Below are 27,325 nucleotides of genomic sequence, written 5' to 3' on the forward strand. Positions count from 1 at the left end.
TTCCCGCGGGGATGGAAGCAGTTCTGCGGGGTTCCCGTGGGGACGGAAGCAGTTCTGCGGGGATGGAAGCAGGTCCTGCGGGGTTCCCGCAGGGACGGAAGCAGTTCTGCGGGGTTCCCGTGGGGACGGAAGCAGTTCTGCGGGGTTCCCGTGGGGACGGAAGCAGTTCTGCGGGGTTCCCGCGGGGATGGAAGCAGTTCTGCTGGGTTCCCGTGGGGACGGAAGCAGTTCTGCGGGGATGGAAGCAGGTCCTGCGGGGTTCCCGCAGGGACGGAAGCAGTTCTGCGGGGTTCCCGTGGGGACGGAAGCAGTTCTGCGGGGTTCCCGCGGGGACGGAAGCAGTTCTGCGGGGTTCCCGTGGGGACGGAAGCAGTTCTGCGGGGTTCCCGCGGGGAAGGAAGCAGTTCTGCGGGGTTCCCGCGGGGACGGAAGCAGTTCTGCGGGGTTCCCGCGGGGAAGGAAGCAGTTCTGCGGGGTTCCCGTGGGGACGGAAGCAGTTCTGCGGGGTTCCCGTGGGGATGGAAGCAGTTCTGCGGGGATGGAAGCAGGTCCTGCGGGGTTCCCGCGGGGACGGAAGCAGGTCCTGCGGGGTTCCCGCGGGGAAGGAAGCAGTTCTGCAGGGTTCCTGCGGGGACGGAAGCAGTTCTGCGGGGTTCCCGTGGGGACGGAAGCAGTTCTGCGGGGTTCCCGCGGGGACGGAAGCAGTTCTGCGGGGTTCCCGTGGGGACGGAAGCAGTTCTGCGGGGTTCCCGTGGGGATGGAAGCAGTTCTGCGGGGATGGAAGCAGGTCCTGCGGGGTTCCCGCGGGGACGGAAGCAGGTCCTGCGGGGTTCCCGTGGGGAAGGAAGCAGTTCTGCGGGGTTCCCGCGGGGACGGAAGCAGTTCTGCGGGGTTCCCGTGGGGACGGAAGCAGTTCTACAGGGTTTCTGTAGAAGTGTAAGCTGCACTGCATCAGCCTCTCATCTACCGAGTACCTTGAGTGCTGTCTCCTCCTCCTCCTCCTCCTTGCTTTAACAGCACAAATGTGGAAAGTCTTCCGTTAAGGAAGTGGTAGAGATACAAATGATAATGGAATTCAAGAAGACTTGGGATGAACACAAAGGATCTCTAATTAGAAAATGGAAGTTATAAAAATCCTAACCTTAAATGGCTGCATGTGTGTGGATGTGTCAAGTGACGCTTAGATGGCGACTCTGGCTGTGATTAACTAGGGCCGATACCGGGCAGACTTGTATGGTCTGTGTCTAATATATGGCAGTCTGGTTTAGGATGGGCTAGAAAGGGCTTAAACAGCAACTTCAGTGGCTGGAACATAAGGACAGTGCTGGTCAGATTTTTACGGTCTGTATCCCGCAAATGAGAAGACGAATAGACTGGAGTGGGCTTCAACGAGAACTCCAGCAGTTGGAACATAAGTATAGGGCCAGATAGACTTCTATGGTCAATGTTCCAGAAACACGAAAGAAAGTATATAATATCACACTCGTTGATTTAATCATGAATTGATAATGAGTGTGACTATTGGGCAGACTGGATGGACTGTTCAGGTTTTTATTTGCTGTCACTTACTATGTTACAATTAATCCTCTTTGCTCCTGTGCTGATGTGCAGACCTCAGGTCTGTCACCTGACCTACTGGCATGTGCATGTGGTGACCTCTCAGCACACAGTGCCAGAAATCAGAGACAAATCTTTCATGTGTACACCAGAGTGTTGTACGTTTCAGCTTCCAATTCTTCCTTGCCTACAGTGATGTGGCTCAAATTCAGAGAGAGACTGAGGGAGCTGACCAGAATTTTCTTTTATGTGCCATTAAATTCTTGCGGGGATGGGTGGGGATGGGATAAATTCTTGCAGGGATGGGTGGGGACGGGTTGTGATGGGTTAAATTTTTGCAGGGATGGGTGGGGATGGGTAAGATTCCAGTGGGGACGGGTGGGGATGGGTGAGATTCTAGCAGGGACGGGCGGGGATGGGTAAGATTTCTGTCCCCGTGCAACTCTCTACTAGAAACCTACAGCTCGATGATCCAGGAGACAGTCCTGCATACTGCCACAAAGGAGACTTGTATCTGCCAGGGCTGTGGAGTCAGGTACACCAAACCTTCGACTCCGACTCCTACTGTGTATGGTAAATCTAAGAGAAATTTGTTTAATTACAGAATCATAGGATATTTCTTTATGTGCAGAATTAGGACTAATAGACCACAAAATATATTTATTTTGAAGTTTGAACAAAGATTCTGAACAAAAAATATGTAAGGATAAAATAATACATTTACCATATATTGTAATGCTGTAAGTTTTTATTTTGTAGCTGGAGTCAGAGTCATAAGTACATAAGTAATGCCATACTGGGAAAAGACCAAAGGCCCATCAAGCCCAGCATCCTGTCCCTGACAGCGGCCAATCCAGGTCAAGGGCACCTGGCAAGCTTCCCAAATGTACAAACATTCTATACATGTTATTCCCGAAATTGTGGATTTTTCCCAAGTCCATTTAGTAGCGGTCTATGGACTTGTCCTTTAGGAAACTGTCCAAACCCTTTTTAAACTCTGCCAAGCTAACTGCCTTCACCACGTTCTCCGTCAACGAATTCCAGAGTTTGTTTATACGTTGGGTGAAGACAAAGGTTCTCCTATTTGTTTTAAATGTACTACACTAGTTTCATCGCATGCCCCCTAGTCCTACTGTTTTCGGAAAGCGTGAATAGACGCTTCACATCCACCTGTTCCACTCCACTCATTATTTTATATACCTCGGTTCATTTTTACCGACTCTGACTCCAACGCCACCCAAAATTGCTTCTGACTTTGACGCCACAGCCCTAGGACTCCTTTTACAAAGGCATGTTAACGCTTTTAGCGCACACTATTAATAAGCGTTCGCTAAATGCTAGAGATGTCCATATATTTGTTTGGGTGTCTCTAACGTTTAGTGCACACTAATCATTAGCGCGTACTAAAAATGCTAGCGTGCTTTTGTAAAAGATCCCCTCCTAGTTGCTGCTTCCCTTCCATGGCCAGAGCAGGAAATATATTAATGGATAGAGTAAAGCTTTCAGACTGCAGGAGCAAAATTCCGTAAAAACACTCACCACCCCAGTAAGTTGGTTCTGTAGGGCATTACACTGATGAGATTGGTGATCTAATTATCTATGGGGCCCTTTTACTACACCTCTGTAAAAGATGGCCTGTGTTAGTGTAGGTTCATGTATTGGGCATGCGCCAGGCCAGGTTTTACAATATCTACAAAAAAGGCCTTTTTTAATGGGACGGGAAAAGGGCGTGTGGTAAAAATGAAACCAGCGTGCGCCCAAATCCGGTCTGAGCCCTTAACGCCACCCATTGATCTAGCGATAAAGGCTAACGCGCTACTTGAGCGGTGACAAGTCGGCGGTCTGAGTGTCGATTACTGTCGGAACTGGCTTGTATAGAAGGAAATAAATAAATAATTCATCCAGGCGTTATGGGCACGTGCAAAATCTGAAATTACCGCCAGGAGGGTGCATTGGCCTGACAGTAGTCTCATTTGGGCGTGAGCTGCACACGCGTGGAGAGTCTACCACAGCTTAGTAAAAGGGCCCCTTAATTTGTGAGTAGAGCATGGCAAGACACCGGAACAAGCACTCCAGGCCTCACATCAGAGCAGATTAATGAGAACCAGGTGAAAATGGACTAAGGATGGGGAATTGCAAAGAGGAATAAACAAACGAACACCAGGCAGTTCTTTGCTCATTTGTCGATACCCATTATTTGGGGAAATATGCATCCCGTATGTTATAGTATTGTTTCTTCTGTTTATTGACAGATTATGAAGGAAGTCCGGAGAGCACTGTGCAATGCGTCAGCTGATGACAGCAAACTCCTGCTCCTCAGTGCAGTAGGAAGCGTCTTCTGCAGTGGCCTAGATTACTCCTATCTAATTGGCAGGCTATCTAGTGATAGGAGAAAGGAAAGTGCCAGGATCGCAGAAGCCATAAGGTGACTTGAGCTTACATTTTTTTTCAGGACTCTAACTCCAAATTATGAAATTTAGATTTACCCCCTTCATAAATGTACTGAGCCTGAGCTTGATGATTGACGTACAAGTAGGGGAAATATCATAACAAGAAATGTCCGAAAAAAATATATGAAATGTCCGAAAAAAATTACATTTGCCGTTAAATTGTCTCGCACAAATTTACACCCATTCTGAAGAAGACATAAATATGTGCATACTCTGTGCATGTTTATTCCACACTTGATATACTGCCTTTCTACAGATACAGTCAAAGTAGATTCCATATACTATTTTTGTACTTTTCTGCCCCTTATAGGCTCAAAATAAGGTTATTTGTACCTGGGGCAATGGAGGGTTAAGTGACTTGCCCAGGGTTACAAGGAGCTGCAGTGGGAATTGAACCTAGTTCCCCAGGATCTCAACCCACTGCACTAACCATTAACGTGTACATTTTTGGTGGCGTGGAATGTGTTGCCAGAGAATGTGGTAAAAGCAGTTAGCTTAGCATAGTTTAAAAAAAGGTTTGGATAGCTTCCTAAAGGAAAAGTTCATAAACCATTATTAAGGTGGACTTAGGGAAAATCCACTGCTTATTTCTAGGATAAGCAGCATAAAATGTATTGTACTGTTTTGGGATCTTGCCAGGTACTTGTAACCTTGATTGACCACTGTTGGAAACAGGATTCTGGGCTTGATGAACCTTCGGTCTGTCCCAGTATGGCAACACTTATGTACTTATGGACCCAGTTTCCCAGGATCTCAACCCACTGCACTAACCATTAGGCTGCAGTGGGATTTGAACCCAGTTCCCTAGGTTCTCGACCCACTGCATTAACCACCTGCAACACAACCTTGCCTCAGCTCTGCCAAAAATACGCCCCTGTGAATGCCTAAACACGTGACTATAAATGCATGCAAGCTTGTCTGCACATGTAATTTTGTAAAAACCCTTTTCCAGGTATATAAGATGCCCTACATGAAAAACATAAGAATAGCCATACTGGGTCAGACCGATGGTCCATCTAGCCCAGTATCCTGCTTCCAGCAGTGGTCAATCAAGGTTACAAGTACCTGGCAAGATCCCAAAACAGTACAATACATTTTATGCTGCTTATAGCAGTGGATTTTCCCCAAGTCCATCTTAATAATGGTTTATGGACTTTTCTTTTAGGAAGCTAGCCAAACCTTTTTTAAACCCTGCTAAGCTAACTGCTTTTACCACATTCTCTGGCAACGCATTCCACACCACCAAAAATGTACACGTTAATGGTTAGTGCAGTGGGTTGAGATCCTGGGGAACTAGGTTCAATTCCCACTGCAGCTCCTGGCAGAAACCCAATTAGTAGCACCATTCCATGCTACCAGTCCCAGGGCATTATAAAATTATCCCCTTAAGGGGTGTGGGGTTCTTTCCTCCTACTACTAGGATTTGCTGATGGGGGAAAAGGAGGAAAACAAGTGGGGGGTTTTTCAATCAAGATTAGAGCATCTCTATTCCAGAGAGACTGTGTCATCATTTTAGAATTTGCCTTGCAGTTTGATTTAAACGTGTCTCTTTGTTTATGTGTAAATGATTTCTGAGCCTTCAGTATTTTGCTTCATCATTGTAATGGATTTCAGTATAAACAGTAGCAGGAAGCTTAATGTCCTTGTGTTGGAAACACAATCTGCTCGGAGATAAATATAATAATTTTTTTAAACCTAATGCATATTGCTAGAATGAAACCTTCAAGATTTGATTATGATTTTATAAGGGGGTACATGAAAGCATTTTTCTGTAAATGTGGCCCTTCCTCCATAACCTTGTCTAGATTTAGTGAATCTAATCATTTTGTTTACATAATAGAAGCTGAGCAATATAGAGAACAGTTAGAAAGAAAGCACAGTCAACGGCATGAAAGAAAAGTTGGGGGGTTCTACCCTGTTTCCCCGAAAGTAAGACATCCCCCAAAAATAAGACCTAGTAGAGGTTTTCCTGAATTGGTAGATATAAGGCCTCCCCCGAAAGTAAGACCTAGCAAATTTTTGTTTGAAAGCAGGGCCGCCGAGAGCCGGACAAGGCCGCCCCCCTCCACCCACCCTCCGTCGCTCCCGGAACTAACCTTAAACGCCTCCTTTCACCTTTGCAGCAAGCAGCAGCAGGGCAGACCTCTCCTTCCGTGTCCCGCCCTCGCGGACATTACGTCAGGCGAGGGCGGGACACGGAAGGAAGGAGTGGCCTGCCCTGCTGCTGCTTGCTGCAAAGGTGAAAGGAGACGTTTAAGGTTAGTTCCGGGAGCGACGGAGGGAGGGCGGGCGGGCCAACCCCAATGTTTCCCCGAAAAATAAGACAGCCCCTGAAAATAAGACCTAGCGCATTTTGGGGGGGCAAAAATTAATATAGTAACATAGTAGATGACGGCAGAAAAAGACCTGCACGGTCCATCCAGTCTGCCCAACAAGATAACTCATATTTGCTACTTTTTGTGTATACCCTACTTTGATTTGTACCTGTGCTCTTCAGGGCACAGACCGTATAAGTCTGCCCAGCACTATCCTCGCCTCCCAACCACCAGCCCTGCCTCCCAACCACCGCCTCTGGCACAGACTGTACAAGTCTGCCCAGCACTATCCCCGCCTCCCAACCACCAGACCCGCTTCCCACCACCGGCTCTGGCACAGACCGTATACGTCTGCCCAGCACTATCCCCGCCTCCCAACCACCAGCCCCGCCTCCCGATCTCGACTAAGCTCCTGAGGATCCATTCCTTCGGCACAGGATTCGTTTATGCTTATCCCACGCATGTTTGAATTCAGTTACCGTTTTCATTTCCACCACCTCCCGCGGGAGGGCATTCCAAGCATCCACTACTCTCTCCGTGAAAAAATACTTGAGTCTGCCCCAGGGGCGTATCTGCGTGGGGCCTCAGGGGCCTGGGCCCCCGCAGATTTTGCCCTGGACCCCCCTACCGCCATCAACCCTCCCCCGCTGCCGTTCTTACTTTTGCTGGCGGGGGACCCCAATCCCCGCCAGCCGAGGTCTGCTTCCACCTGCCGCTGCCGTAAAAACTTCTTCTTCAGCCGGCGGGGGACCCCAAACCCCCGCCAGCCGCCCCGCGGTGTTTAAAATTCATCTTCGGCCTCCGTGGCCGTGCTGCTGTGATAGGCGCTGTTGAAATCCACTTCGGAGTCTGATGTCGTTGTACGGCGGGAGGGGGGAGGAGAGAGTCATTGGTGGCGGTAGGGGCTCGGCGGTGGGGGCTCGGCGGCGGGGGGGGGGGGGCTAAAATGTGCCCCCTCCCTCTGGCTCTGGCCCCCCCTACCGCCGGAGTCCAGATACGCCCCTGGTCTGCCCCCCTTCAATCTCATTTCATGTTCTCTCGTTCTACCATCTTCCCATCTTCGGAAAAGGTTCGTTTGCAGATTAATACCTTTCAAATATTTGAACGTCTGTATCATATCACCCCTGTTTCTCCTTTCCTCCAGAGTATACATGTTTAGTTCAGCAAGTCTCTCCTCATACGTCTTGTAACGCAAATCCCATACCATTCTCGTAGCTTTTCTTTGCACCGCTTCAATTCTTTTTACATCCTTAACAAGATACGGCCTCCAAAACTGAACACAATACTCCAGGTACATAAGTAATGCCACACTGGGAAAAGACCAAGGGTCCATCGAGCCCAGCATCCTGTCCACGACAGCGGCCAATCCAGGCCAAGGGCACCTGGCGAGCTTCCCAAACGTACAAACATGTTATTCCCGGAATAGTGGATTTTTCCCAAGTCCATTTAGTACTTGTCCTTTAGGAAACCGTCTAACCCCTTTTTAAACTCAAATTAGAGTTACCCACCCTCATCTTCTATTTTACTGTGTTCCAGTTACCGTCATGAGCAGTGAAGCATTGTACATGGGTCAGACAGTAAGCAAGGGAAGGGTCTAGGCCCACAGCCCCACTCTCTCTACCTGGGATAGGACACTGGCTGCCCGGCTACGGACTTGTCACAACATGACAGCCGCTACCAGTGGCACCTCAGACCCTGCCCCGGGTACTCACTGACCGGCGGGCGGTTCCTTCCCTCCTGTCACCCTGACGCTTTGTTTTCCAATCCTGGCCGGACAAGTACTCTGTAATACACACCTACCACCGTCCGCAACCCAGACAGTGTCTTATTTTCGGGGCAACACGATAGTAGCACAACAGCTACCACTGCACATGTGCGGAAGACCAAAATGTCTGACTTCCTCAGTTAGTCCTGCTGGTGTCTGTCTGTGCCTTTGTAAAAGGCTCTTGTATGGTTTTCAGTCCTTGTAGCAGTTATGGTGGTTACAGGATTTTTGTTCTACGTTCTTATGAAGCAGAGGATTCTTTGCTGGTTATGATCTTTTTTTTTTTTTTTTTAATCAGGCCAACATAACGGTCCGCATGGACCATTATGCTCATATCACCCCTCTCCTCAAGTCACTTCACTGGCTTCCGATCAGGTACCGCATACAGTTCAAGCTTCTCCTACTAACCTACAAATGCACTCGATCTGCAGCCCCTCCCTACCTCTGTACCCTCATCTCCCCTTACGCCCCTACCCGAAACCTCCGCTCACAGGACAAATCCCTCCTCTCTGTACCCTTCTCCACCACCGCCAACTCCAGGCTCCGCCCTTTCTGCCTCGCCTCACCCCATGCTTGGAATAAACTCCCTGAGCCCATACGCCAGGCCCCCTCCCTGCCCGTCTTCAAATCCTCGCTCAAAGCCCACCTCTTCAATGTCGCCTTCGGAACCTAAACACTACACCTCTACTCAGGAAATCTAGACTGCCCAACTTGACATTTCATCCTATAGATTGTAAGCTCCTTTGAGCAGGGACTGTCCTTCTTTGTTAAACTGTACAGCGCTGCGTAACCCTAGTAGCGCTTTAGAAGTGTTAAGTAGTAGTAATTATCCAAATCATGTTGACATCTACCAGATTTAGAGACCATAGGGTCTATTTTATTATGATGTCCAGAGTGGTCTCCATCTTGGGAGAGTTCTGATCTTGGTCCAGCAGAAGGCATGTCTACGAACAAAGAAATCCAGTTTGCTCCAAAACCATTAAAGCTCTTGGAACTCTGCATTTTTTTTATTGTTTTAATGTATTCATTTATTTCATAAACTGCCCCTTTGACAGGAACATCATCAAACATATAAACGGCAAGTGACCGACTCACCTGCAAATGCGCAGTTGAGTCGGAACGCTGAGAGTGTAGAAGTCCAAGCCCCGCCTCCACCAGCAGTACAGCCCAATTGGGAGGAGGGCTTGGACATGGGCGTGGAAATCGGAGGAGGAGGGAGCAGGGAGAGAAGGAGGGGGCGGAACTGAGGGAAACAGACGCTGGGGGGAGAGCAGGGTTGGTGGACGGGGGAGGCCATAGGAAAACAAAAAACTAGCCCGTTGTTACGGGCTTAACGGCTAGTCATAGTTTAAAGAAATTTGATAAAAGTCACCAGAAATGCACAAACCAATTTAAAAAAAAAACATTCACAGCCACAGCAAATATCATGAGGTTGGCCAAAGACAGTCGTAAAACATAAGGATGGGGGAGTGAGCTAGGACTTCGTCATCAACTTGCAATAGCAATAGAGCAATATGGTGGAACACAAAAGGGTTTCCCAATCAAGAAAAACATTCAACAGCTTCAGAAGAGCTGATAAGCAACCAAAGTATTTACTGTTTGGGGAAAGAGAGCGAGAACAGCCAAGTTTTATCACCTACTTTGAGTAGGAACTCTGAGAGGCAGATGCACTAAACGTTTTTCATCGTTAAATGAGCCCTCAGGGAAGAATTTCCTATCCTTTCCATGCACTTAAGCCTATTTTCCGACGACAGTAGCAGCTAACGAAAACGGAATGGAGATGAGCAATTAGTGTGAAAACCCCATTGAAACGACATGCACTAACCTTTTCCGATTGCCTTTAGGCAGGAAAAAGGCAGGAAAACTAACGAGAGGTCTGGACCTCTCGTTAGGACAGCTCTGTGCCAGGAAAAAGTGTTAATTGAAAAAATAAACAAACTTTGAGCCAATCCCAGCGCATTAGCAGAGCTAAAAGCGCTGTGATTGGTCCAAAGGACCTCAGAAAACACATAAAAAAATAAAAATAAAAAAAGGATCGGGAGGGGGCAAGGGCGCTCATCAGGAGCGTCCTGTACGGACAGCCTTGCCCCCCCCCCCCCGCTGCTCCCCACTTTCCGCCGCTCCCCCCACCCCAAAAAAGCAAATTTCTAGAAGCCCCTGCCCCCCTCCCTTCCTCAGTACTCTGTCACCTGTGCTCCGCCTCCCGACATCCTCCGTCCGTGCCCCGCCCCCTTTTGGGGTCGTCGCCGCCATTCCCCTCCTCCATCGGGCCCCCCTTCCTCTTACCGGGCCCGTGCAGCGCCTCTCTCCTCTGTCCGAAGGCGCTGCACGGGCAAGAAGAAAGCTGAATCAGCTGATGCCTGCCTTCGCGATGGCGCGTCTTTCTTCTGCTGCGCCCGCCCCTGTCTGACGTCAGTAACCTACGTAGGTTACTGACGTCAGACAGGGGCGGGCCCAGGAGGAGAAAGACGCTCTATCGAAGCTAGGCGAAGGCAGGCATCAGCTGATTCAGCTTTCTTCTTGCCCGTGCAGCGCCTTCGGACAGAGGAGAGAGGCGCTGCACGGGCCCGGTAAGAGGAAGGGGGGCCCGATGGAGGAGGGGAATGGCGGCGACGACCCCAAAAGGGGGCGGGGCACGGACGGAGGATGTCGGGAGGCGGAGCACAGGTGACAGAGTACTGAGGAAGGGAGGGGGGCAGGGGCTTCTAGAAGTTTGCTTTTTCGGGGTGGGGGGAGCGGCGGAAAGTGGGGAGCAGCGGGGGGGGGGCAAGGCCGTCTGTACAGGACGCTCCTGATGAGCGCCCTTGCCCCCTCCCGACCCTTTTTTTTTATTTTTGTTTTTATTTGGGAGCCATGTGCTTGCGATTTGACTGTGTTGTGACTGTTTGTGGCATGCGCAGAGCAGCTAACATAACGCTTGGCTGCTCTGCGCATGATTTGGGGGCCGATTAACGATGTGTATTGTGATTCTTTGATACATTGTACGTTTCACTACCGATCTCAGCATGTGTGACTTTTTTTTTTGGTGCATTTTTCGTTATTTTAAAATCGTTAGGGACTTTAACGATTTAGATTTTTTTACGTTTGGTTGCTGCATCTGCCTCTCAGTCTCCAAGTCAGAAGGTAAAGTGAAAGGGCAAGGAGACAGAATGAAGCTTTATTATTATTATTGTGTGCAAACAGTACCATGTCTAGATAGCCAGCTAATGGTAGCCTCACTTGTCTCCATGAAGTGCTTCCAAACCACTGTCCCAGCTGAGTCAGTGAATAGACATCAACAACGTGGAGTGGAGGAGTGGCCTAGTGGTTAGGGTGGTGGACTCTGGTCCTGGGGAACTGAGTTCGATTCCCACTTCAGGCACTGGCAGCTCCTTGTGACTCTGGGCAAGTCACTTAACCCTCCATTGCCCCAGGCACAAATAAGTACCTGTATATACTATGTAAACCCCACAGAAAGGCAGCACATCAAGTCCCAGTTCCCTTTCCCTATTTCAGATTCTACATGGAATGTTGGCTACTGTTTGAGATTCTGTTGCTACTATTTGAGATTCTACATGGAATGTTAATGTTGCTATTCCACTAGCAACATTCCATGTAGAAGCCTGCCCTTGCAGCCGCGCAGGCTTCTGTTTCTGTGAGTCTGACGCAGGACGTCAGACTCACAGAAACAGAAGCCTGCACGGCTAGTGGAGGAGTCGCCTAGTGGTTAGTGTGGTGGACTTTGGTCCTGGGGAACTGGGTTCGATTCCCAGGCAGAGGCAGCTCCTTGTGACTCTGGGCGAGTCACTTAACCCTCCATTGCCCCAGGTACAAATAACTTCCTGTATATGTAAGCCGCATTGAGCCTGCCATGAGTGGGAAAGCGCGGGGTACAAATGTAACAAAAAAAAAAATACAAATGTAACAAAAAAAAAAAAAAGCTTAGTTATGTTTTAGGTTTTGTAAACTCTTCACCTTAATGTTTTAGGGTCTTCTTTTATGTAAACCGCTGTGAATCCATCTTGGGAGTAAAGATCAGTATAAAAGAACTAGATAGAATAGTATAGAATGGGTGGAGGAGTGGCCTAGTGATTAGGGTGGTGGACTTTGGTCCTGGGGAACTGAGGAACTGAGTTAGATTCCCGGCACAGGCAGCTCCTTGTGACTCTGGGCAAGTCACTTAACCCTCCATTGCCCCATGTAAGCAGCATTGAGCCTGCCATGAGTGGGAAAGCGTGGGGTACAAATGTAACAAAAATAAAATAGATACTATTGGAGATTCTACATGGAATGTTGCTATTCCACTAGCAACATTCCATGTAGAAGCCTGCGCGGCCACATTGGTGATCTGCAAGGGCCGACTTCTACATGGAATGTTGCTAGTGGAATAGCAACATTCCATGTAGAATCTCAAATAGTAGCAACAGTGGAGGAGTGGCCTAGTGGTTAGGGTGGTGGACTTTGGTCCTGGGGAACTGAGGAACTGAGTTTGGTTCCCACTTCAGGCACAGGCAGCTCCTTGTGACTCTGGGCAAGTCACTTAACCCTCCATTGCCCCATGTAAGCCGCATTGAGCCTGCCATGAGTGGGAAAGCGCGGGGTACAAATGTAACAAAAATAAAATAGAATGACTGTCAAGTTTCAAGTTTATTAAGGACTTTGTATCCCAGCATGAGTGGCTTACAATCTAAAACAGAAGATTAAAGATACAGCAACCATACATCAGAGACATGACAACAACAGGTGGGGGAACAAAAAGAGCTGGGGGAGAACTACATAAATTGATAGGAAAGAAAGAGGGGGGGGGAGATGTATGGGAGAAATAAGCTACTCAGCTGGCTAATGATCAAATGCCTCCAGAAAGAGGTGAGTTTTTAGATCAGTTGTAAATTGAGCAACGGTGGGCGATGCCTTCAGATTCTCAGGAAGAGAATTCCATAAGCGAGGGCCTTGTACAGAGAAAATAAAATGACACGTATTTATTTATTTACAGCATTTCTATCCCACAATTTCCCACCCACGGGCAGGCCCAATGTGGCTTACAACAGTCTATATAAACACACAACAAGTCAGCAAACAAACAATCAATGTTTTAGAAGTATAAGACAGAGAGGGTAAAAGCAAGGAAGGGAAAACGAGAAAGAGCAGTGGTGATCAATATGACACCGGGACAGAGACGGTTCAGAAGTTAGAGATGCTAGGCGGGAGTGGAGCGTAAGCAAAGGTCTTGAGGTGCTGTTTGAAGGTCGGGTGATCAGGAGTAAGTTTCACCAATTTAGGTAGACCATTCCACAAATGAGCGCTAGTGTAGGAGAAGGTGGATGCGGAGGTGGTTTTGTACTTAAGACCATTATATACTAGGTAATGGAGGTTTTGGTACGATCGTGCTGATCTGTGAGAGTTCCTAGGTGGCAAGTTGATTAGGGTGTCCATGTATGCTGGGGCTTCACCGTAGATGATTTTATGCACCAGAGTGCAAATTTTAAAAGTGATTCTGTCCTTGACAGGAAGCCAGTGCAGTTTCTCACGCAGTGGTCTTGAACTTTCGAATGTAGACAGTAAGGGAATATCTCGAAAGGGATGGAAGAGTCAGGAGATCTAGTTGGGAGGAGCGCAAACAGCGGGATGGTCTGTAGGGCATGAGGAGAACAGAGTGAAAAGAAGGTTCCCGAACAACACGAATCATGAAAACGAAAAGTAATAATTTGTATTGTACTCTATATTGAACTGGTAACCAGTGGGCATCTTTTTTGTTTGTTTGTTACATTTGTACCCCGCGCTTTCCCACTCATGGCAGGCTCAATGCGGCGGGCAATGGAGGGTTAAGTGACTTGTCCAGAGTCACAAGGAGCTGCCTGTGCCTGAAGTGGGAATCGAACTCAGTTCCTCAGGACCAGAGTCCACCACCCTAACCATTAGGCCACTCCTCCACTCGTCCACTGTTGCTACTATTTGAGATTCTACATGGAATGTTGCTATTCCACTAGCAACATTCCATGTAGAAGTCGGCCCTTGCACATCACCAATGTGGCCGCGCCGGCTTCTGCTTCTGTGAGTCTGACATCCTGCACGTGCAGGACGTCAGACTCACAGAAACAGAAGCCTGCGCAGCCTTCTACATGGAATGTTGCTAGTGGAATAGCAACATTCCATGTAGAATCTCCAACGGTAGCAACATTCCATGTAGAATCTCCAATAGTATCTATTTTATTTTTGTTACATTTGTACCCCGCGCTTTCCCACTCATGGCAGGCTCAATGCGGCGGGCAATGGAGGGTTAAGTGACTTGTCCAGAGTCACAAGGAGCTGCCTGTGCCGGGAATCGAACTCAGTTCCCCAGGACCAAAGGTCCACCACCCTAACCACTAGGCCACTCCTCCACTAACAGTGGATAACAGTGGTGATCAAATTTGGTATGTCCAGTAGTAAATTTAACGGCAGTATTTTGGATGAGCTGGAGACACTGTAGGTGGCATTGGGGAAAGTCCTACATAGAGAGAATTGCAGTAATCAAGTTGCAAGATAATTGAACGAGTGAACAAGGGTGTTTACAGCAGCTGGGAAAAGGAATGGCTTAATTGAGCGGTTACGTTTAAGTTGAAAAAAAAGTGTGATGTAGTACAGAAGCAATCTGGGGATGAAAGTAAGGGAGCTATCGAGAGTGATCCCTAAACCTTTATTTCGTCTGTGAGTGGTATTGGTACCATAACCCAAAAGAACTGGCAGAACCGGCACCAACAGTTTGGAAGGACCATTGGCAATGGGAGCGATTAAATCCTGGCTGTCAAATAGTAGAATCATTTGCAAGGGTTGAATTGAATTGAAAAGTAGGGGGGGTGGACATTTCTTAGTCCATGTTTGGTTTATTACTGTGCCTTAAAAATGTAGGGTTAAGTATTCGGCTGGATGCGGCATTCCCAGGTAATCAATGCCAGGCCATATCCAGGCTTCGGCATTGAAATATCCGGTTTATATGGCGCCAGCTAACACGTGGCCGGTTAAATCAGTATTCAGAACTTCACCGGCCATGGGTTGACACACAAAGATAGGACTGTGTTTTATGCAGTTGCCATGGCCGGTGAAGTGCTGAATATCAACACTTGACCGGCCAAGTGCCCCCCCCCCCCCCCCCCAATCAGATAGCCAGCTTTCACATAGGCAATTACCACATGGAATGTTCCAATTCCACTAGCAACATTCCATGTAGAAGGCTGCGCAGGCTTCTGTTTCTGTGAGTCTGACGTCCTGCACGGCCACATTGGTGATCTGCAAGGGCCGACTTCTAGTGGAATAGCAACATTCCATGTAGAATCTCAAATAGTAGCAGCAGTGGAGGAGTGGCCTAGTGGTTAGGGTGGTGGACTTTGGTCCTGGGGAACTGAGGAACTGAGTTTGATTCCCACTTCAGGCACAGGCAGCTCCTTGTGACTCTGGGCAAGTCACTTAACCCTCCATTGCCCCATGTAAGCCGCTTTGAGCCTGCCATGAGTGGGAAAGCGCGGGGTACAAATGTAACAAAAATAAAATAGATACTATTGGAGATTCTACATGGAATGTTGCTACTATTGGAGATTCTACATGGAATGTTGCTATTCCACTAGCAACATTCCATGTAGAAGGCTGCGCAGGCTTCTGTTTCTGTGAGTCTGACGTCCTGCACGTAAGTGCATCCCACAGTACTCCATGTTAAGCTGTGTTAGTGCTTAATGCAGCTTAGTAAAAAGGCCCCTAAAACATGAATTTGAAATGGATCGCTACAGCACGTCCTGCATTGTAAGAAACTCACCAGTTCAGATCCAGTTATCATAAAAACTCCTTGTTTTCTTTTTAGGGATTTTGTAAAGGCCTTTATTCAGTTTAAAAAGCCAATCGTGGTTGCTATCAACGGCCCTGCCCTTGGCCTGGGAGCATCTATTTTGCCATTGTGCGACATTGTGTGGGCAAGTGAAAAGTCCTGGTTCCAGACACCCTATGCAACAATCCGACTTACACCGGCTGGCTGCTCGTCATATACGTTTCCCCAGATCTTGGGGATTGCACTGGTAAGGTTTTTAAATCTCTAGAATTTATTTCCAGATGTCATTGGTACGCAGTCACACTTCAAGGTCAGAAATGTCATTGTGCTTAAGAAAGATGTCAACGTTAGTTTTTTGGTCTTCACGAATAAGATTCTCATTTTTTTTTTCAAGTCGGAAACAATAATTGGAAGATCAGTGCAGCACCTGCTGAGAAATCAAATCCAGTAGCCACAGAGCTCAGTTCTACGTTACATTTTTAATCAGCAGAAGAGCTAGAATGTTTTGGAACGATGTGACGGGGTTGATATGGGCAGCGTGTTCTTAGCCGCTGCCTTTGGAAATTCACTTTCTACATAAATTAGAAATCGATCGGTGGACACTGAAGATTAGGACTTCTGTTCTTCGCTCAGCAAGTTTTATACTTTCTGCCGTTCCTTCTTCGCCTTTTTAATAAGATTCAGTTTAAGCATGTAATATCAACTGCAGGCGTGAATTATTCCTCCAGAATTCGTTACTTAAGATTTTTTTTGAAAGAAGGTGGTGTGGAAACGTTATTTCCCTTTTCTGGCAGAAGTTGTACATTTCCTGACACATTCTTTAGAAATAAGAAAAATAGGCAACATAAAATTGAAATATGTGACATCATATTTATTTGATACACTGCAAAGTCAAAAAATTAAGCAGTTGACAATATTAAAATACTAGTAAAAAAAAAAGGCCTGTTTCGTAAACAAATGAAACGGGCGCTAGCAAGGTTTTAGAGAGAGTGAGAGTGTGTGTGTGACACAGAGAAAGTGGGTGTGTGTGTGAAAGAGAGTGTGCAAGGGTAGTGTGAAAATGAAGAGTCAGCAGTGAAATTGTACATAGGGCAGCTGAACCATTTGAGGCGTGTTTGTGTGTCTGTGTGAGAGAGTGTGTATATGTATGTATGTGTGTCTGTGTGTGTGTGTGACACAGAGAAAGTGGGTGTGTGTGTGTGTGTGACACAGAGAAAGTGGGTGTGTGTGTGAAAGAGAGTGTGCAAGGGTAGTGTGAAAATGAAGAGTCAGCAGTGAAATTGTACATAGGGCAGCTGAACCATTTGAGGCGTGTTTGTGTGTCTGTGTGAGAGAGTGTGTATATGTATGTATGTGTGTCTGTGTGTGTGTGTGACACAGAGAAAGTGGGGGGGGTGTGTGTGTGAAAGAGAGTGTGCAAGGGTAGTGTGAAAATGAAGAGTCAGCAGTGAAATTGTACATAGGGCAGCTGAACCATTTGAGGCGCGTTTGTGTGTCTGTGTGAGAGAGTGTGTATATGTATGTATGTGTGTCTGTGTGTGTGTGTGTGTGACACAGAGAAAGTGGGTGGGTGTGTGTGTGAAAGAGAGTGTGCAAGGGTAGTGTGAAAATGAAGAGTCAGCAGTGAAATTGTACATAGGGCAGCTGAACCATTTGAGGCGTGTTTGTGTGTCTGTGTGAGAGAGTGTGTATATGTATGTATGTGTGTCTGTGTGTGTGTGTGTGTGTGACACAGAGAAAGTGGGGGGGGGTGAGTGTGTGAAAGAGAGTGTGCAAGGGTAGTGTGAAAATGAAGAGTCAGCAGTGAAATTGTACATAGGGCAGCTGAACCATTTGAGGCGTGTTTGTGTGTCTGTGTGAGAGAGTGTGTATATGTGTGTGGGTGCGTGTGGTTGTGGGTGTGATTTACAGACAGTGTAAATGTGTGTCTGTGTGAAAGGGTAGGGTCAAAATGAAGAGTCTGCATTATAATTGTACATAGCACAGCAAAAAACGTTTGTGGCAGTTCTTGCCTTATCTCCCCTGCCACCCCCTCCATACCCCTCCATACAAGGATTCTTTCCTTGTCTTCCATTCCCTTTGTGTCCCGTGTGTGTGTGAGAGAGAGAGAGAGGTGCTAGCAGTCCCTGTGATAGTGGCAGGTCATTTGCTCATTATAGCCAGGTAAGAGTGTGAGTGAGTGTGTATGTGCTGTTTTTTTCTTTCCTTCCTATGGCCTCCGTGTTCGTTGTTTGTGTGGAGGGCAGAGATCTATATGGTGCATTTCTTCCCACAATGTTATCAATAGAAATCAAACAAAATAAAACATGGAAAAGAAAATAAGATGATACCTTTTTTATTGGACATAACTTAATACATTTCTTGATTAGCTTTCGAAGGTTGCCCTTCTTCCTCAGATCGGAAATAAGCAAATGTGCTAGCTGACAGTGTATATAAGTGAAAACATTCAAGCATTACTATGACAATCTGACAGGGTGGGAGGAGGGGGGTGGGTAGGAAGTATGCATGGGGACATCAAAGTATATCATTGATATTCTAACAGGGTGGGTGTGGATAGGTGAGGGGAGGGTGATCAACAGAGACATACAGCTTTATGGTTTATAATGGGCTAGGAACCCCAGGTCCTTGTTAAGTCCTTTCTGTTGGGTGTTAAAATATTCAATCATTCTGACTTCAAAGGTCTTACGTTCTTGTATGGTTTTAAAGTTACCTTTCAGGATTCTCACTGTGAAGTCACTGGTACAGTGTCCTGATCCTGTAAAATGTTGACCAACAGGCGTGGGAACCCTGCTGGCACCAGTATTGTTCATATGATGTCTATGTAAATTGAATCTTGTCTCAAACATCTGGCCTGTTTCTCCAATATAGCATCCTTCGTTACATTTTTTACACTGAATGATATATACCACATTGGAAGATGAGCAAGTGAAAGATCCCTTTATGTTGAATATCTTTCCTTTGTGGATGACTTTGGGGTCCTGTGAAATATTTTGGCATAGTTTGCAACTGGATAAATTACAGGGAAGTGTGCCCTTCTGTTCCTACCCACCCCCCTCCTCCCACCCTGTCAGACTGTCATAGTAATGCTTGAATGTTTTCACTTATATACACTGTCAGCTAGCACATTTGCTTATTTCCGATCTGAGGAAGAAGGGCAACCTTCGAAAGCTAATCAAGAAATGTATTAAGTTATGTCCAATAAAAAAGGTATCATCTTATTTTCTTTTCCATGTTTTATTTTGTTTGATTTCTATTGATAACCTTAAGAGTGGACTAACACGGCTACCACACTCCTCTACTTCCCACAATGTGAAAGCTAAGGACGTATTATTGACTGCAGTGTTTGTTTTTCATTGGTTTTTGTTGTATACTACTTCTTAGCAGTCGTTTTTTTTTACTTCCGTTGTTGATTAGCTTTTTTTTTGTTTTGGTAGGGCGTTTTGTCTGTGGAAAGCACATACTGTGATCTTAAGCATGGTTTTCCAAATTTGTATCGGCTTCCTGCGAGTTTCGTCGTCTCCTTGTTGTTTTTGAAGTTCCCGGTTTGTGTTTTTCCTTCTGCTCCCTTGTTTGGTAGTCTTGTTGCGTGATTGGTCCTTGTAGCGTTGCTCTTGTCGTTGCGTAGCAACTGTGTGCTGCTGGTTTTCTTTGTTCCGCGATGCGTCGTTCGTCTCGTGCCGTCGCTTAGTAACGTGTTCGCGATGTGATAGGTTGTTTGTCATTGGTCCGCCCTCGACGTCATGACGTTTGACACTTTGGGCGGGGCAAACACTCCTGGGCGAATTCTGGGTTTCACCACCATGCATTTGGAATGTTGGGACTTGTGGAGGCTTCAGAACGTTGGAGGTGCGTTTTATAGAGAGAGATAATTAAAGTAGAACTTAACAAGACACAAAAGGGAACAGTTACAAATCCCAGAGCTAAAAGGGAACAGCAAATCAAAGAAGGGGGAACAAATTGGAAGGGAAAGTGGATTTACAACACAAACTAGTACAAACACCTAAGGGTAATGCTACAATGGGAAAGCCACAAAAATGAAGGAACTCCATAACCTTAGCCAGGGGAAAAGGCAAGACCATAATAATAAGTTTTCAAAGCCACCTTGAGTTTATAGTGTGAAGCTTCAGTGTGAATATAAAGTCGTATATTGTTCCAAAGTGTAGCGGCCATGACTTGAAGTGCGACAGATTAAATCTAGACGAATCTGCAAATACGTTGGAACAGTTAGCATGATGTTGTGATGAACAAAGGGCACGAGATGGCATAAACGGAGTGAGAGTTTTATAAAGGAAAAGTGGGGGTCCAGAATGGAGAGCACAGTCAGCTAAATGGAATGGGACTGGGACTTGATATTACCACCTTTCTGGGTTTTTTGTTTTGCAACTACATTCAAAGCGGTTTACATAGTATATACAGATACTTATTTTGTACCTGGGGCAATGGAGGGTTAAGTGACTTGCCCAGAGTCACGAGGAGCTGTAGTGAGAATCTAACCCAGTTCCCCAGAATCAAAGTCCGCTGCACTAACCACTAGGCTACTCCTCCACTAGAAACATTCCATGTAGAATCTCAAATAGGGAAAGAGAAATGGGACTTGATATCCCGCCTTTCTGTGGTTTTTGCAACTACATTCAAAGCAGTTTACATAGTATATACAGGTACGTGGGGCAATGGAGGATTAGAGGGTTAAGTGACTTGCCCAGCGTCACAAGGAGCTGCAGTGGGAATCAAACCCAGCCCTCCAGGATCAAAGTCTGCACTAACCACTAGGCTACTCCTCCACCACCAACAGTCTATGTAGACTCTCAAATAGTAGCAACAGAATCTCAAATAGTAGCAACATTCCATGTAGAATCTCAAATAGGGAAAGGGAAATGGGACTTGATATACCGCCTTTCTGAGGTTTTTTTTGCAACTACATTCAAAGCGGTTTATATATATTCAGGTACTTATTTTTGTACCAGGGGCAATGGAGGGTTAAGTGACTTGCCCAGAGTCACGAGGAGATGCAGTGGGAATCAAACCCAGTTCCACAGCATCAAAGTTTGCTGCACTAACCACTAGGCTATTCCTCCACTCAAGTGTGCTTCAGACAAAAGTGGTGAGACCCTTTCATATTTCCTCACCCCCCCCCCCCCCCCCCCCCCACAGAGCATTTTTACAGAAGCATTCTGAGTTATGCAGCTGGTTCTGAGGTAAGCCTAAGAAAAAAGAATTACAGTAATCAGTGTGAGATAATACCAGAAAACCCGAATCAGAAGGCAAAGCGCTCTCTTATCAATCAGCGGGTAAATTGACCATAATTGACGCAGCTTAAAGAATGATTTCTTTACTTCTGCTGAAATATGAGCTGTTAAACGAATATCAACAATAACCCATAGAAATTTAATGGATTCTGCAAAGCAAATAGGAGTAACTGATAAAGCAGGAGGAGGTAAGGTGCACAGAAAATCTTGACTATGCAGTATTTCAATATTTGAAATCTCAGGAGGTCTTTCACAAAGGCACACTAGCGTTTGTAGTGCACACTTAAGTTTTAGTGCATGCTAAACACTAGAGACACCCATATGGGTGTCTCTTGTGTTTAGCGCGCGCTAAAAATGCTAGCGTACCTTAGTAAAAGGACCCCTTAGTGTGTGACTCCCACCAACAGGCTGTTGGCAATATAATGCATCACTGACAATACAGCACGATGCCCTGAAATGACATACTACTACTATTTATCACTTCTATAGTGCTACATTCTATACCGCTATATTCTATACTTCTATACCGCTCATTCTGCCTCGCCTCACCCTATGCTTGGAATCAACTTCCTGAGCCCTTACGCCAAGCCCCCTCCCTACCCATCTTCAAATCCTTGCTCAAAGCCCACCTCTTCAATGTTGCTTTCGGCACCTAACCTTTATACCTCTCAGGAAATGTAGACTGCCCCTATTTGATTGACTGCACATTTTTGTCCTTTAGATTGTAAGCTCCTTTGAGCAGGGACTGTCCTTCTATGTTAAATTGTACAGCGCTGCGTAACCCTAGTAGCGCTTTAGAAATGTCAAGTAGCAGTAGTAGTACAAGGCATACGCAGCGCTGTACAACATACACATAAAGACAGTCCCTGCTCAAAGAGCTTACAATCTAGATAAGACAGGAAAACAGACAGAACAATTAAGGGTAAGAGAATAAATAGGAGAGGTTAAAGGACAGGGCAAGTGAGCAGTGGTTAGGAGTCAAAAGCAGTGGTAAAGAGGTGGGCTTTAAGTTTGGACTTGAAAACGGCCAAAGACGGGGCTAGACGTACATGCTCGGGAAGTCTATTCCAGGCGTGTGGTGCAACGAGACAGAAGGAACAGAGTCTGGAATTAGCAGTAGAGGAGATGGGGACAGACAAGAGTGATTTGTCAACAGAATGGAGTGACCGAGGGGGAGTGTAGGGAGAGACAAGAGTGGAGAGGTACCGGGAAGCAGCAGAGTGAATACACTTATAGGTCAGTAAGAGAAGTTTGAATTGAATGTGGAAATGGATAGGGAGCCAGTGAAGTGATTTGAGGAGAGGGCTAATGTGAGCATAGCGATTTTGGCGGAAAATACAGGGACAAGAGGTGTTATAGCAGGTGTGTAAGAGATCCATCAAGGAAGTAAAACCCGGACTGGCTCAATCTGCCCTCCTTTTTCTGGAGCCATATGGTAACCCGGGAAAGGCCCACATAAGTGCATGCTAAGCCAATTTGTTACCACAGCTTATTAAATGGAGCCCTTATTCAGGATGATATATCCTAAACTTTATTGAAATTGGTCGAGTTTTGACAAAGTTATGCAGAAAAACAAGTTTATAGGTTTTTTTTTTTAACACATACTTTATTAGTAGACTAGTAAACAAAGGCCCGTTTCTGAGCGCAATGAAACGGGCGCTAGCAAGGGTTTCATGGCTGCATGGCTCGTCGCGGTTTTACCTGGTTCGTGGCGTGCACCGCTGCTGTTTCTGTTGTAGCTCTGTGTGGGTGGCGGTTTTCGTGCCCCCGCCCTCAACGTCATCGCGTTTTGACGCGAGGGCGGAGCAGAGCTACAGTGTGGAAATCCGGAGTTTGTGGCCTGAGTAGATCGTTGGAGATGAGAATCTGCTCCGCCCTCAACGTCATAACGTTTGACGCGAGGGCGGGGCCCAGAGACTGTGATTTTCGTGGCTTCAGAGCTTCGAACATACGAACCTTGGCTTCAGTGACGTCAGCAGACGATAGAACGTTGAGGGTGAGTTTTATATATATATATAGATAGTATGAATGAACAGACTGTGTAGGCCATATGGTCGTTATCTTCCACCATTTTCATGGCTGCATGGCTCGTCGCGGTTTTACCTGGTTCGTGCACCGCTGCTGTTATTGTTGTAGCTCTGTGTGGGTGGCGGTTTTCGTGCCCCCGCCCTCGACGTCATCGCGTTTTGACGCGAGGGCGGAGCAGAGCTACAGTGTGGAAATCCGGAGTTTGTGGCCTGAGTAGATCGTTGGAGGTGAGAATCTGCTCTGCCCTCAACGTCATAACGTTTGACGTGAGGGCGGGGCCCAGAGACTGTGATTTTCGTGGCTTCAGAGCTTCGAACATACGAACCTTGGCTTCAGTGACGTCAGCAGACGATAGAACGTTGAGGGTGAGTTTTATATATATAGATAGTATGAATGGGCAGACTGTGTAGGCCATATGGTCGTTATCTTCCACCATTTTCTGTTTTTATTCGCATGCATTGTGATCATTTCTGTCGGCTGATATAAGACTCCTCCAACTCGTAAAACGGCTCTTTCTTTTGTAGGCAAATGAAATGTTGTTTTGTGGGCGAAAGCTTACTGCCCAGGAAGCCTGCAGCAGAGGACTCGTGTCACAGGTATTCTGGCCAACAACATTTAGCCAAGAAGTGATGCTCCGAGTCAAAGAGATGGCATCGTGCAGTGCAGTGGTAAGATCATCCTTAATTCCTGGATTCTATATAATGTGCTTAGATTAAGCACCGAAATCGGCACAGATTCTAGAACGCCACACGTAACTTATTCATTTATTTACTGCATTTGTACCCCACATTTCCCCACCTCTTTGCAGGCTCAATGTGGCTTACATTATGCCGAAATGGCGGTATCCATTTCCGGAGTGAGAAATACATATTATTATTAATTAACATTGGTTTAACAAGCTAATGAGCTGTGAGAAACGCAGCAAGATCAGCTCGAACCTATCTTAATCTCCACTACCCAAACAACAAAAGTCTCAAATACAAAACAATATATGCATCCAGCTTCTCCTAGTTAAGCGCACAACTATGGAACGCACTTCCAAAAACAGTAAAAACAACATACGACTACCTAAAGTTCCGGGAAAAACTAAAAACGAGCCTGTTCCAAAAGGCATACCCCACCAACCCAACGTAAGAACCAGAGAACCTGCTACACAACAACACCAAGAACTTAACGGACTCACCCAACCTCCCTCCTCCTACCGAATGTTTCCCAATATAGCTAACGTATATGAACCATATTCTACCACAATCACACCTTGCACTTGTGCACGCTATGTATTTGTTCAGACCGGAACCGGCGAACGCCGCTACGGTACTATGTAAGCCACATTGAGCCTGCAAATAGCTGGGAAAATGCGGGATACAAATGTAACAAATAAATAAATAATTGGTACTGATTAAAATTTGAGTGCACAACTTGCTAAGCGTATGATGGGCACCAAACTTCTAATGTGCGCAGGCAAAAAGGGGCGTGGCTATGGACGGGGCAATGGGTGTTTCACGGGTGTTCCGAAATGTAGGCGCCTAGTTATAGAATATGGCCCAGTGCGCCTAAATCTACGCGCCGAGATTTATTCCACATTTTAGTGGGTGTAAATGGATGCGCGCAGATTTAGGTGCTGACATATCAACTAAGCTTATTCTATAATCAGCGCCTAAATCTAGGTGCCGATTATAGAATACGCTTAGTCGGCACTGATTTGAGTGCCAATTTTTTTTAGGCGCTTTATATAGAATCTCCTCCTAAGGGGGGGACTATACATACTGAGCACATGCGGAAATAGTAGGTGCATATTTTGTCTTGGGCAGGTATACATTAAATTTCAGTTACATTTTTCGCGTGTGTGCTTATTTTTAAAAAATCTGTGCAGAAATGCCAACTGTGCCCTCAGGAATATCTCTGCTGAGTCCAGGAAAAGCTGCACATGTGTAGGTAACGTAACGCACATATCGGGGAGCAATTGAAGGGCTTATTTCCAAAACACTGGAAGTCCAATATGGACTTGGTGGGTTATGGAAATAAGCCCTTCAACTGTATAAAACCGTAATAAAGAAAATGTTTAATTCAATGTGGAAACTCAAAAGAATAAAACCTTTCTTCCCGAGGGACACCTTCCGTAAACTAATACAATCAATGGTCCTAAGCCATGCAGATTACTGCAAAGGAATCTACGCGGGATGCAAAGAACAACTCACAAAAATAACTCCAAACCGCCCAAAACTCAGCCGCCAGATTGATATATGGTAAAACACGATTCGACAGCGCCAAACCCCTCTGAGAAAAGCTGCACTGGCTCCCAATGAAAGAACAGATCTTCTTCAAAATTTGCACTTTGGTCCATAAAATCATCTACGGCGTAGTCCCAGGATACATGACAGATCTCATAGATCTACCAACTAGAAGTAGGTCAAAATCAGCGCATTCATACCTAAACCTACATTACCCCAACTGTAAAGGGTTAAAATACAAAACAACATATGCATCTAGCTTCTCCTACTTGAGCGCACAACTATGGAACGGACTGTCGCGTGCTGTGAGAACAATACATGACCACCTAAACTTCAGGAAATCATTAAAAACTCACCTCTTCAAAAAAGCCTATCCCTCCGATCCAACTTAACCCCCCACACCCAGCAACACAACATAATCAAGGATCGCACTGGACAACTTACCACCACCATTCCCCTTGACCCAGTGACGCCTGACTCATACCTACCTCATCTGACCACAACACAATTTTGTATTTGTTAACCGTAACGGCAAATGCCTTTACGGTACTTGTAAGCCACATTGAGCCTGCAAACAGGTGGGAAAACGTGGGGTATAAATGTAACAAATAAATAAAAATATTCTACATATGTTGCCAAAAAATACCCACTTAAGCGGTATTCTATAAGCTAGTCCTAAAGTTTGGTGCGGTTTATAGCATAACTATAAACCGCACCAAACCGTCATCTACTATGTTACTATGTAACTAGCCTTTGAGCCCGTTAAAACAGGCTAGTATGGGGTTTTGGCAAGCCCCCCCCCCCATCCGAGGTCGCCGCTACCGGTCCCCCGGAGTCGCCGCCACCACCCCTGCACCTGGCCCGGGCCCTCTCTTCGGTATTGAACTTACATCGGCGAAACGCAGGCAGCACGCAGATCAGCTGAGCTCTCGTCGGCCTTCCTTCTCTGCCTGTGTCCCGCCCTCGTGTGACATAACGTCGGCGAGGGCGGGACACAGGCAGGGAAGAAAGGGCGGCGGGAGCTCAGCTGATCTGCGTGCTGCGTTTCGCCGATGTAAGTTCAATACTGAAGAGAGTGCTCAGGCCAGGTGGAGGGGGGGCGGCAGCGGCGACCTCGGGGGGGAGCGGTAGTGGCGACCTCGGGGGGGGGAGCGGTAGCGACGTCAGCGGCTTCGCACAGTTTCTCTCTCTGTCCCGCCCCCGTCCTCACGTATTGACGCGGGGGCGGGACAGAGAGGGAAGTCTCTACTGCGCGTTTGCGAGTGAGTACGGTCACTCGCCTTTTATATGTTTGATAGCTTATGTTTCAACTATTTTTGGCAAACCAGATAACCATATTTAAGATTAAACGTCATCAGTGTTTTGTACAACTGCACTCCTGCATCCCTCCCACCCTCCCCCCTTACCCCTAATACCCTAAAAGAAAAAAAAGGGGAGGAGGAGAGGGGATCCCTCCGGCCAGCATTTCCACTGTTACGATTCTTTACATGATTCTTTCCCCTGTCTGCAACGGAGCACCCCAACCCCACCATTCCATACCTTAAAGAGAATTCAAAAGTAGACTCCTGGCCCTATGCGGAAGAGAGTCGATATACCTGTCCCATACTGCCCGAAATAGCTTTAATCTCTTGTATAGAATAATAGCTTAAACAAAGAGGTCGTGCGTCAGTTTAGGCACTGCCATTTCCACCAATGAAAACGTGGTGCAGGTGGTCGTGTCTAAATTTACATGCGGAGCAGCCATATTCTGTAATTACGCACCTAACTCAAAACCACACCCCCGTTCTGCCCTGAAATACCCATGACCCTCCCATTTCTGCACCCCCTTTTATGGACCGTGCTTAAATTTTAGTCACGGATCCTGCGCCTAACTTCACGTGTGTTAGGCCCAATGAATTTAATTAGTGATAAACTCGTTGTATGAGCTACTTTATAATGTATACCTGACCTTGATTTGTC

The 27,325-nt window shown here is 46.6% G+C and overlaps 1 protein-coding gene across 1 annotated transcript in view; it reads left to right on the forward strand.

Annotated features, from left to right (window-relative positions):
• Window positions 1-27,325, forward strand: part of CDYL2 (chromodomain Y like 2) — a 99,805-nt gene that overhangs the window by 61,920 nt on the left and 10,560 nt on the right. Inside the window, exons 4-6 of the mRNA XM_030202653.1 lie at window positions 3,810-3,982; window positions 15,898-16,108; window positions 23,660-23,803. Coding sequence (XP_030058513.1) covers window positions 3,810-3,982; window positions 15,898-16,108; window positions 23,660-23,803 — 528 coding nt within the window. The remainder of the gene's footprint in view (window positions 1-3,809; window positions 3,983-15,897; window positions 16,109-23,659; window positions 23,804-27,325) is intronic.

Source organism: Microcaecilia unicolor, chromosome 5 (genome assembly GCF_901765095.1).
Source record: "Microcaecilia unicolor chromosome 5, aMicUni1.1, whole genome shotgun sequence".
In the NCBI taxonomy this organism is placed as follows: Eukaryota; Metazoa; Chordata; class Amphibia; order Gymnophiona; family Siphonopidae; genus Microcaecilia; species Microcaecilia unicolor.